This window comes from Rhinolophus sinicus, chromosome 15 (genome assembly GCF_057876585.1).
Source record: "Rhinolophus sinicus isolate RSI-liver-muscle chromosome 15, RSI-T2T, whole genome shotgun sequence".
In the NCBI taxonomy this organism is placed as follows: domain Eukaryota; kingdom Metazoa; phylum Chordata; class Mammalia; order Chiroptera; family Rhinolophidae; genus Rhinolophus; species Rhinolophus sinicus.
In genome coordinates this window covers 94,899,058-94,910,801 of record NC_142515.1, presented here as the reverse complement: position 1 = coordinate 94,910,801, position 11,744 = coordinate 94,899,058, and the positions used below count along the sequence as shown (strand labels likewise).

The 11,744-nt window shown below is 52.3% G+C and overlaps 1 protein-coding gene across 6 annotated transcripts in view; it reads right to left on the bottom strand.

Annotated features, from left to right (window-relative positions):
• Positions 1-813: 813 nt before the first annotated feature.
• PDE4A (phosphodiesterase 4A) overlaps positions 814-11,744 on the bottom strand; it is a 43,354-nt gene continuing 32,423 nt past the window's right edge. For all 6 annotated transcript variants that reach the window (XM_019744927.3, XM_088792492.1, XM_019744923.3 and 3 more), the window contains 9 exons: positions 10,350-10,443; positions 8,611-8,834; positions 6,929-7,027; positions 6,661-6,825; positions 6,337-6,436; positions 6,070-6,224; positions 5,768-5,890; positions 5,084-5,266; positions 814-3,422 (listed from right to left, as the gene is read on the bottom strand). In XM_019744927.3, coding sequence (XP_019600486.1) covers positions 2,748-3,422; positions 5,084-5,266; positions 5,768-5,890; positions 6,070-6,224; positions 6,337-6,436; positions 6,661-6,825; positions 6,929-7,027; positions 8,611-8,834; positions 10,350-10,443 — 1,818 coding nt within the window. In that variant the 3' untranslated portion in view covers positions 814-2,747. The remainder of the gene's footprint in view (positions 3,423-5,083; positions 5,267-5,767; positions 5,891-6,069; positions 6,225-6,336; positions 6,437-6,660; positions 6,826-6,928; positions 7,028-8,610; positions 8,835-10,349; positions 10,444-11,744) is intronic.

Below are 11,744 nucleotides of genomic sequence, written 5' to 3'. Positions count from 1 at the left end.
ACAAGCTGCAGCTGAGCTGCTAGAGGGCCTGCCAGATGGCTCAGCTGGTTAGACAGTGTTCTCTTAACAAGGTTGCCTGTTCAATTCCTGCATGGGATGGTGGGCTGTGCCCCCTGCAACTAAAGATTGAAAACGGCAATGGACTTGGAGCTGAGCTGCGCCCTCCACAACTAGATTGAAGGACAATGGCTTGATTTGGAGCTGATGGTTCCTGGAAAAAACACTGTTCCCCAATATTCCCCAATAAAATTTTTTTTAAAAATTAGTAACTTAAAAAAAAAATTCAGGTTTGTTTCTTGGTTTTGTTTTCATGCAACGTATAGTTTGCAACACCAAATTGGACAGAATGCTGGGAATTCATGGAACTTACACGTGTAAATTCTCTTGTGCCTGTGAACCAAGTTTAATGTCTACATGGCAGAATTTGACTGGAGACCTTTTAGCATGACCTGGCAGCCAGGTGGAGGCCTCGTCAATCAGGCCTCTGGAGGTTTCCAGGAGTGCCTTTGAGACTCCAGAAGAACCCGAGTTGTGTGCTGTGTGTGGGACAAACAAGGTTTACCTGGGTCTGCTGGCCTCCCAAGACTGTAGTCTCAACCTTCACTTTACAACCTGTAGTCCCCTGTGCCAGAATCTGGCCCAGGCCTGGGGGCTGCCTTCCACCAAGCTCCTTGCAGCCCCCTCACGTTCTATGTGCTTGGGGAGGGGTTGGAACAGAGCCCCCCCTCCCCCACCGCAGACCCAGGCCGACAGAGCAGGAGAGGCACATCTTGACAACCAGGGTAAGAAAGGAAGCCACAACAGCCAGGAAGATTGGTGAAAGCCTCGGTTTAATTGGAGACAAGATCAAAGGATTGATTATCGATCAACAGACCGACTGATTTATCATCAAAGTGGACAACACTCGAGCAGCTCACAGGGGTCCTGTGCTCCCCCCTGGAGAGAGGAGCCCTGATTGAGGGTGGGGGGGTGTCCATCTCAATGGAGGCCAGTCACACCTGGCCCTGGGGCAGGGAGAGGGGCAGACTCTGCCAAGCCCTCATCCCACAGATGAACCGACTCCCCATCAAACAACAGCATTAAGCCCACCCTTTCGGGGTCTATTGTACAGTTTGTATAATACAGCAGGAATGGAGACTCTCCCTCTGGGAGACCCCCATCCTTCCTTTCCCTGACTGGGTCAGCAGGGGAAGGGCAAGTTTATTTTCCCTTTTTGCCTCTGTAGAATAATTTACAAACCAACCATACAGTATGTACAAGAAAAAAAAAAAGAGAAAATAAAACAAAAAACACACAAAAAAGGCCCACTCCGGTTGCCGGCTAGGACAGAAACTACTTTCACTACAAAAATGAACCCTGTACAGCATCATGGGAGTGGGAGCGGGTGGTACTCCCCAGGGGGATAGACAGACAGATGGAAGGCTGGGGGCAGGGGAGGCTACAGTACCGTGTGCTCAGAATTCAAGGGGTGAGGGCAATGAGAGAGGTCGTGCCCTGCCCAGCTGCGCAGAACCAGGCCAAGGGGCATAGAGGAGGGGAGAAAAGGGGGTCTTTCCTTCCAAACATTCCCCCATGGCTTGGAGAAAAATGGCCTTTCATCTGTCTGTCGTATTGCTCGGGGAATAGCTAGGAGAGGGGAAGGCTTGGCAAAGTGGGGACAAAGGAGAAATGACTTTGGTGCCAGGGTAGGAAGGGATGCCCAGAAAGGGAATGTGGGTGTACACCATTATTGCTTCCTCCTAGGGCAAAGGCTTGGGGAGGGGAGCAGGAGGATGCTGGAGGGTGCCCAGGATGGGGGCTCTGGGCCTGGCCCCACCCCAACCAAGGTGCAGGTAGGAGCCACTGCAACCCCCTCTCCTATGGCCATGGGAATCATTAAGGCAGAAACAAGATGAGAAGCAGCTGGAAGGGGGGTGCAGCTCAGAGCCATTCCCCCCCAACAGAGAAAATTCAAACGGAACCCAAAGTGGAAGGGGAAGAGAGTGGCAAGTGGAGGGAGGATCAGGCCCTCCTGAAACCTCAGATCCTAGGCTGATGGTGTGAATGCGAATGTCTCTCCCACACCCTCTCCTCCTCCCAGCATCCTAAATTTCACAGCATCCCTGTGCCTGTCCCCGAGTCAGTATTGCCAGGTTTGTGCAAAATGAGGTGGAAGACTTCTGGGGGTGGGTGGGTGGGAGGGCAGTGAGCCTGAGAGGGGCTGGAGCTGGCGCTCCTCACAGTGACCCCTCCCCCACCAGCCCTGCCCAGAATGGCTATTTCTGGCTGGATTCTAGAAACCCTCCAAAGCTCAGAAGAGCCTGGAGGGAGACCCTAAGCCTGCTTGGGCCCAGACAGAGAGCCCAACGAGGCTGGAAGACTGAGCCTGGGACCTGGGGGGGTGGGGGGGGGGTGGAGATGGACAAGGAGAGCCGGGAACAGGAGCATCTACAGTTGCTGTGTTTCATCCTGGTTTTTTTTTTCTTTTTTTTTCCTTTTTTTAGAAATGTAACAATTAAAATTCAAAAAATAAAATCCCTTCCAGGACCTCAGCCCCTCATTCCCCAGGTCCCACCTCCAAAAAGAGGCCCTGTGGGTGGGGGTGGGGGTGGGAGGAAAGGAGAAAAAAAGAAAAGAGAAAAAAACCCACTTTTCTGTTTTCTTTTTTCTCAGGAGGCCCAAGAGTCTTTGAGGCAGTGGAGGAGGCAGTTGGGGGGTGATGGCGGTGAAAGGAGGCAGGGAGGGCAAATGGGTGTAGGGGCTGGGGCTCAGATAGGGTCTCCAGCAGACTCCCACCCGCCAGGAGATGGGAGTGTGGGTGGGTCCTCGCTGGTTGTCCCTGTGCAGGCACAGCACGCCCTCTTGGCAGCCTGATGCTCTTTCTGGGCCCCCACCTCGGCCACCATGGAGGGGAGGCCCAGGAGGCCCGGGGCCTCCTCTGGAGTGGGCGGGGTCCTCAAGGCAGGCAGAGGGAGGCTCTCAGGGGGGTTGCGGCAGCCTACAGGATCCATGGATGCATCTGGGGTTGTGGACTCATCCTGGCCCGAAGCCACACTGTCTGCTTGCTGTGTCAAGGACATTTCCTCTATCTCCTCCACCTCTGCAGATGTGTCCTGGCCATCATCCTCCAACACTTCCTCAGGTGGGAATGCATACTGGGCTGTGGACAATTCCTGTACCTCAAACGCACCCAGAGCGGAGGACGCCGCCCCCTCCTCCTCTTCCTCCTCCAGCGTCAGCTCAAACTGGAACTTATCGTGTGGAGATGGGTGGCCTGGCCCTCCGGGCTCCTCCTCAGGCGGTGGTGATGGGCTCTGCTGAATGGCACTGTAGTACCAGTCCCGGTTGTCCTCCAATGTGTCCAGGATCTCCTGGGCATCTGGATGGACCAGGTCAGCCCATGTCTCCCAAAGCGGGTGCACAATATAGTCGATGAAACCCACCTGAGAGAGGGGGAAGAAGATATAAACCACCGGCCTGCTGGTGCAGATGGCGCCACAATACTGCGGGATCTAATCAAATTGAAAAGATGCTGATACCATTTGACCCAGCAAGCTTGCTTGTCCAGCTCCACCCTGGAAAAACTCTTGCACAGTAAGAAAGAAAGAATAATAAGTTTTTAAAAAATGTACTCCACAGATATTCATTATGGCATTTTTTACAACAAAGAGAAATTAGAAATAAGTTCATAGCAGGCTACACCCTGATATCATTCTCCCACCTTTTCATTGACAGAATCTTGATTTTTCTTGGGGAACACAATGCTTCCAGCTGAAACCTGTATTTCCCAGCTTCCCTTGCAAAGAGAGGGTGGCCATGAGACTACCTGTAGATAGAAGATGCTGTTCTTCCCTAGAATGTAGCCAGAATGGCTAAAGCTTCAACAGTATAAGAGGCTCCTCTGGGGATAGAAGCCCCATGCTTCAGATCGTAGAAGAAAACACTGCATGCTCTGGGCTGCCTGCCAACTTTGTGAAGCCAAAGAGAGCCCAATTCCCTTTCTCTAGACTTTTCTTATATAAAAGAAAAAAAATCTTTAGTTTGAGTCACTGTGAATTCCTAACTCCTAAACACTTCAATGTCTAATAACAGGGGAATGACTACACAAATTATTACCTATCTTCACCTGTGGAAATACTATATAGTAGTGAAAAAGGAGGAGCTAAATCTGTGCGCAATAACTTGGACAGATCTCCAAGTTACTGTTGAGAAGAAAAGGCAAGCTGTATAAAATGTGTGTGTATGTATATAGATAACCTTTTTATTTTTAAAAAAGCTAAACTCAACTTTGCTATTAAGTTGCCTGTGAAAATAAGTACATAAAAAAACTATAAAACTGGGGTGGGGGTGGGGAGGCGGAGGGGTGACTTGCAGGCCCAGGGGACATTTGGAAAGTATCTGGAGACATTTTTGGTTGTTATAGCTTGAAGGGAAAGGTGCTCCTGGCATCTAATGGGTGAGGCAAAGGGTGCCACTCAACACCCTACAATGCTCAGGATGGTCCCCACTACAGAGAAAGATTTGGCGCCAACTGTCAACAGAGCTGAGGCTGGGTAACCCTGGTCTGGAAGGGCATATACACTGAAACAGGAAAGGTGGATCTCACAAGGAGGAGACTCGAAGTGCAGAGGGTGAGAAACTCTTACATTCACACTTCAATGTTGACTCTTTTGCGAGATTGCATTCCTGCCCTTCTTGTTAAATTAAACAGGCTCACAATGAAGACAAGTCATTTCACCTAATTTCAAAATTCACCAAAAATTAGGGACAATATCAATGGCCAGGCCACAATATCAGAAACAGAAGCTAAATCAACGTAAGTATTATTATTGATACTATGTATCAATAATACTTAGCTAAGTATTATTATTGATGCTATGGTGCTTGCTACAAATGAGTTAGAGCAGTCTGAACACAGGTCTGTGTGCCTAGAGGTTCAATTTGGTTGTTCTAGGGAGGACAAAATGTTGCTATTTCCTATCAAGATGGAAAAGACTTGACCTTGTGGAGGGGCAGGTCAGGACCTCCCTGGCCTGAAAGCTCCAGGCCAGGATGGGGTGGGAGGCCAGCCCTGTTCCCTTCCATTTGCACCCTAAAACTGTACCTGAGACTTCTCCACCGAGGCTGTGTGCTTGTCGCACATGGGGCTGATCTCCATGCCTCGCTCACGCTCACGGTCACCCTGCTGGAAGAACTCGGCCATGATGCGGTCTGTCCACTGTCGGTACAGCTCCAGTGGCTTGGTGGGGTTGCTGAGATCTGCACAGTGCACCATGTTTCGCAAGACCTGCGTGGGGCAGGGTACCTTCAGAGGCCATGCCCGGTGCTTCCTTACCTCCCCTCTTAGAGGGAGAGTAGGGAGAAGGAACAGGGGGATGATGGAGAGAGATGGAGAAATAAAGAGGGAGATGAGAGGGGGAGAGGAGAAGGGAGGTAAGAAGGGGCTGATAGAGGAAAGGGCAGAAGGAGATAGGGAAAAAGAGGAGGTAGGGAGAGGTATGGTGGAGATGGAGAGAGATAGAGGAAATAGAGGGAAGAGGGGAGGGGGAGATGGGAAAGAGGAGAAGTGGTGGGGGAGAGGGGAAGGGATAGGCAGGAAGGGGTTGAGGAAGAATGGGGGGAGATGGGAAGGAGAGATGGGGGTTGGAAGGGGAAGATAGGAGGGGAGAGAAAAACAGACAGGAAGATGGGCAAGAAAGGAGCTGGAAGCTAAGAGAAGGACGACATCCCAGACATGAAAGGGGGAGGGGAGGGGAGGGACCAGTCTCCTCATGTGAGAGGGGTGCACCTGAATGCGGTCAGAGTAGTTGTCCAGCAGAAGGACACCCGAGCTGGTCACTTTCTTGGTCTCCACCATGGTCTTCAGGTCAGCCAGGAGGGTCATGTGCTTGGACATGTCCGTGGCCAGCACCTGTGGGGGAAGGGGGCACCACAGGGGCCGCTGAAGCCCTGCCGATCACCCACTGTACCAACCTGAGCCTCTGAAGTTTTCACTCGGTACAATCTGTCCCCACAGGACTCGGACCTCCCCAAAGCACCACCCATCAAAAGTGGCCTTCCCTCTCTGAACCCGCCGCCTGCCCCGCCCACCATGTCGATGACCATCTTGCGCAGGCTCTGCCGCTGGCGCTTGCTGAGGTTCTGGAAGATGTCGCAGTTGTCCTCCTGCAGCAGCTTGAAACCCACAGCCAGGTGGTGGTTCTCCAGCACCGACTCATCGTTGTACATGAGGGCCAGTTCCGAATCTGTAACCCAGGCCCAGGCGGGCAGTCAGGAGACGGGAGCGCCCACGGAACTGCCCTGCAGGGAGGGGCAGTACAGGCCCCGCCTCCAGCCCTGCAGTCCCCGCCCACTCACTGGTGTTGATGAGGAACTGGTTGGAAACCCCAGGGTGGTCCACGTCGTGGATGGCAGCCGCAAAGAGGGCCGCGAGAATCTCCTGGTCTGTGAACACGGCCTGGAGGCAGACAGAGGGGGTCAGAGAGACATTGGGGTAAGAAAGATGGGGAGTCAGACAGGGTGAGAGAGAGATGGGTAGTGAAGAAAGACAGGGGTCAGGAAAGATAAAGATCAGAAAAGAACAGGGTGAGAGACCCTGGGCCAGAGAGATAAGCAGGAGACAGGAGATGGGCAGTCAGAGAAAGTGATGGGGTTGGGGAGACAGGGCCAGGCAGTGCTCACGTCCAGCGCAGGTGTTGCCAGCAGCACATGGGTGGACTGGAGCACGTCGGCTGCGTGCAAGCTGTTGTGGTAGGCCACATCCTGGTGGTAGTGGTCTTCCAGGGTCAGCATGTATGTCACCATTGTGTCCACTGGGATGCGGAACTTCTTCAGCAGGTCCCGTTCCTGAGGGCAGGTGCGAAGAGGCGGTGAACCCTGCTGGCCCTTAGCTCCCCACCCTGCCCCTCCCTCTCACTGCCCTCCACTTGCCCTACTCAGCTCGGCCTACCTGGAATATCGCATACATGATGCAGCTGAGGGAACGGCCCCCTGCATAATCTGACACTCGAAAGATGTTCAGGCCCCACTTGTTCAGGTTCTCCAGTTCCTGAAGGAGATGGAGGCCAGAAATCAAGAGCCTGTGAGGCCCAGGGCCCTCTAGATTCTTTCTGGCGTAGCTCTGGTCTGAAGGTAGCACCATTATTGCTTACCCTGTGGGTGGCATGCTTAGTGGCACAGAATTTACTGCCCAGGTCCTACTGGGCCAGGAAAAAACAAAGCAACCACAGCGACTGTCTACTGAATGCTTATTATTGAATGCTTAGTGCCAGGCATTGCACTAAGCACTTGATCTCATTTGGCAGGGGCAGGGAAATGATGTGACTTACCCAAGACCTTGCAGCTCACAAGCGGCAAAGCCAGGATGTGAACCCAAAAGCACAGCTCAGTCTCTGAGCTAAACTGCTCATGGGCACAGGCGGGAGGAAAGAAACATGGGCTAATTTTCCATGGCTTCCCAGGATCCAAAACAGTGCCAGCACATAGAAGGTGCTCAATAAACACTGGGTGACCCAATGTAGTACTGGCCAGTGTTAGTCCACAGAGAGTTACAATAAATGTCAGCTGAGTGACATTTATTGACAGTGCATCACATCTACTGTACAAATCAGTGTGGAAGCCCCTTGGCTTAAGGTCTCTTGGAAGAGCCAGGAGCCAAACCCAGGTCTGGCCTATACTGGACACTGTTGGGATTCTGCCCAAATCCCCTTCACTGGCCACTGCACTCACCCCCCAGCTGCTGGGACGTTTGCTTCTAAGGCTCACAGCTGCCCCACTCTCCAGAAAACTGCCTTTGCCCCTACAGGAGCTACACAGAGGGGGCGATGTCATCCACCCTGGGGGCAGCCCCCAGCCAGTGACTGACACGGGATGCAGAGGTCAGCGCTCTTCCCTCAGGATGAGATCGACTCCAGAGCTCCCTGTGGGGTCAGGCTGAGGCTGGACTCCAGCTGAGACCACCTCCTTGCTTAGCTCCTTCCTCTCCTGCTCCGGAGTCTCCGAAAGCAGGTACAGATGTCCTGCACTTTTCGAAAGTTCTCATTAAGCCACTTGCTTTTACAAAAGACCTACACTAGAACCTGTTTTTGCTAACTGAAAGAAATCCAAAGAGGATTTTTGCTTTTAAAAAAGGCAAAAACAGTGTTCAGCATTTGTTTGGCGGCAGCCTTTGTAGAGGCATCAGCACCCTGAGCAGCAGGAGTGGCCCTGCCAAGCTCCTTCCCCCTGGACCACAATCAGCATCTTAGCTTCCAGCCACCAGAGTTTTGAACTGCGTCTGTGAGCATCTGTGTTTTACCTAGATTTATTTTGTGTATCCATTAGCAAGATGTGTCCTCAGTATCAGAAAAGCCTGAGAGCTTCTAAGGGTGTTACACTTAGCATAAAACTGAAAGTAATTAAGTGTTTTGTTCATGGTATACAAAATAAAGACGTATAAATTAATGGTAACTGCTTCTTTGCTTTACGCCAGTTCGGTTTATGAAAGGTTTCATAGGAACGCCCTATTTTCGGATAGCAGTAGGACCTGTACGCCCCAATCCTCATCTCAGGCTAACCCAATGCCCAGTCCTTCCTTGGGCCCCAGGAAACCCCTGTCTTTTTCCAGCCCAGCTCCCACTGAGCCCCACCCACTTGGGCCAGGAGATCCTCTTGGTCTGTCTTCACCCCAAAGCGGGGAATACTGCAGTCGGTCAGGCTGCTGCTATGCGTCAGCTTCTTCACCCCCGTGATCTGAGACATGGGCTGGAACTGCGGCCCAGGGGGTGGGGGCTGCTGGGAGGGTCTCTGCCAGGATGCTTGCTGTTTCTCTCCATCCTTCATCGTGGGTAATGGGATCTCTACTTCATTCTGCTTGTCTGCAGAAAATGGAGGAGAGGCAAGCATGAGTTTCCCCATAGAGACTCCCTGTTTGGCCCTCAGTCCCCATCCCATTTACTCTGGGAAGTCTCACCAGGGAGGGCAGACCACTTCTGGGTGTCATGCTGTTGGTTACTCATAGGCTGGAAAGCAGAGGGGAGGCAGGAATTCTGGGAGGTGGTGGGCTGGAGTGAGGACCCCAAGGCCCACCAGGAGCCATGGAGTGGCCTCAGTCCAATTGCCAAGTTTGACAGGGGGGTGGTCTGGGAAGCCAAGAAGTGGGGTGGGGAGGCTACAGAGAGCTGCTGTCTGTCCCGGATAGTCAGGGAAGCTTCTCTGGCTGTGAAAACATCCCCATAATGATCTAGAGTGCTGCTGTGGGTGGATAGCGCTGGGAGGAGGGAGGGAAGTGTGGTCTCTGGCTCCATGGACTTCCACCCCTAGCTGGTGACACCAGCTTACCTGGGGGCCAGCCCAGGAGCCCTTTTCCTAAGCTTTCAAGGGTTTCCAGAGCCCAGCCAAGGCCACGCATTGTGACCTGCGGCCCACCAGTCAATGAAAGGGCCTAATAGGGGTTATTTGCATGCCGTGCTCCCATTGGCTGGATCTCAGAACTCTGCAGCGCCACACCCCTACCGGCGGGAGCATTTGAAACTCAAAACCTCTCTTAAGCTTGGGGGAGGTAGGTCTCCTGAATTTGGGGACCTTTGGTGATAAATTGTGAGGGTGAAATTATCCTGAGTTTGTGAGGGTTATCCTCAGCTTGGGCTCTTAAGTTCAGAGGTTAGGATGAATTGCAGGTTCCGATGACCTTAAGGGTTCCCAAAAATTTGGGGTATTCTACTGTACTGGGGTTCAATTGAGTTAGGAAATTCTCCTAAATTTGGAGAATCTCTTCCAGGTTTTTAAGCTTAAAAATTCTATTGAGTTTGGGTATCTAAGTTTGGAGAGTCTACTGAATTTGGGGGGTCATACAAGTTTGGGGATTCTATTGAATTTAGGAAACTTTTAAGCTTAGAAGTTTTTTAAAGTTTTGGGGTCTTTTATGGACTCTTCGGGGCAGAGGGTCCCTTAAGTTTGAGGACCCTACTGAGATTGGGCATCTCTCCTGAGTTTTTTTTTTGGGGGGGTCTTGTGAATTTGGGGGAATCCAAGTTTGCAGATTCTATTGAACTTTGGGGGGGCTTTCAGCCTGGAGGCATCTTAAAGATTAGGAATTCTATCTGAGTTTGAGGGTTTCTTGAGGTCTTGATTTTGAGAGTTCCACTGGGGTTTCATTGAATTTGGAAGGGCTTTTCAGTTTAGAGAAATTTTTTTAATGTGGAGGTTATATAGAAAATGGGGTCCCACCGAGTTTGGAGGCATCATGAGTATGGGGACTCTTGAGTGTGGTGACTTTGACCTTTGGGGAATGAGGAGTCAGGGTCCCTTAGGCAAAGGTGGACAACAGGACCCGGAATCTGGGATTCCCCTCCAGCTCAGGTGTCCCCTGCCATGTGCTGCTCTTCACTTACCCAGGAATGTGGTGGAGATGTACTCAGAGACCTGGTTTCCTGACCTGCTCATCTCTGACAGGTGTGTGAGTTCACGGTTTAGCATCCTCTTGAACTAAGGTGAGAGAGGCAAGAAGGAAGGAATGATGGGGTCACAAATGAAGGCGAGAGTCAGCTCCTCCCAAGAAATTTCTGAAGACCCCATGAATCCCTCCTCCTTGTCCGTTGAGCCAACAGAGCCCCCAGCAGGCTGCTAGAGGGGAGGGGTCAGCCTTTCCTCTCCTCCCAGCTCTGGATAGTGGTCCCTAATCTAGGGGAGTCAGGACTCAGCACATCCCTCATTGCCTGAGGAAGGGGGGGGTCTCCCCTCCCCATCCTCTCTCCCCATCAAGGAGGAGCCAGAGAGGTACCTGTGGAAGGGAGGGGCTCCTGACTAACAGGGAACCAATGGGGTATCAGGAGAATCCCGTTGCCATGGCGATGGGAGTCTCCTTAGCAACTCCCCTTCCAACCAGCAGCTGAGCTTGGGGGAAAGGAGGGGCAGGCTACATGCCCTTTAACCCTTGCCTTCCAGAGCTACCCTTGGCATGGGTCTCCCCAGATATTGACCCCACTCCCTAGGAGTCCTGGCCCCCAACCCAGTTTGAAGGAGAGAACACAGTCCCCAAGTTCTGGGTGAAGAAAAGGCTTGGCTGGAGCAGAGGACAATAGTGAGCTGAGGAAATCCTAGTTCAGTCACCCAGGGGAGTGGGGTTCCCATCATAGCCCCCTCTCCCCCAACTTCAGGGGTGGACAGATACCAGATGAACAGAGTACACCCAGAACCAGGCTTGGGGGCCCTTCCTGGTCCCTCCATGCCACTTCATACAGTGTCTGCTGTGACATTGTGCAAGGAGGAAAAAGGGCATTGGCTCCCCGCCCCCAAGCTCCGCCAAAGCACCCCCAAAGCAGAAGCCGACTCTGTCCACAGAGGCAGAAGGGAAGCTGGGTAGGAAGGGTGAGCCCGTGTGGCCCACACCAGGACAGGGTGCTCTTTCCTCCCAGTGCTGCCCAGAGACCCTGGGTACACAGAAAGAGACACACATACCCAAAGTCACAAACCACACACTGAGTCACAGATTCCTGTGTTATCCAGTTTTACATAGCCTCAGACACACAAATCAAGGGGCCTATATAATAAGGTGGTCACAGACAGTGAGGGTCATATGCCCTCCCAAAACCACGCAGTTCTGGGCTCACAAATATGCCTAACACACACCACCACCATCAGAGCCAGATGATCTCAGACAGGGCCACGCCATAACCCAGGCAAATAAGCATATGGTCAGGTGGCCCCAAACTACTGAAGACATACACATGTGTATACTGATGGTCACACCCAGACAGAGACCCCCCAGCTCCCCACCATCTACACCC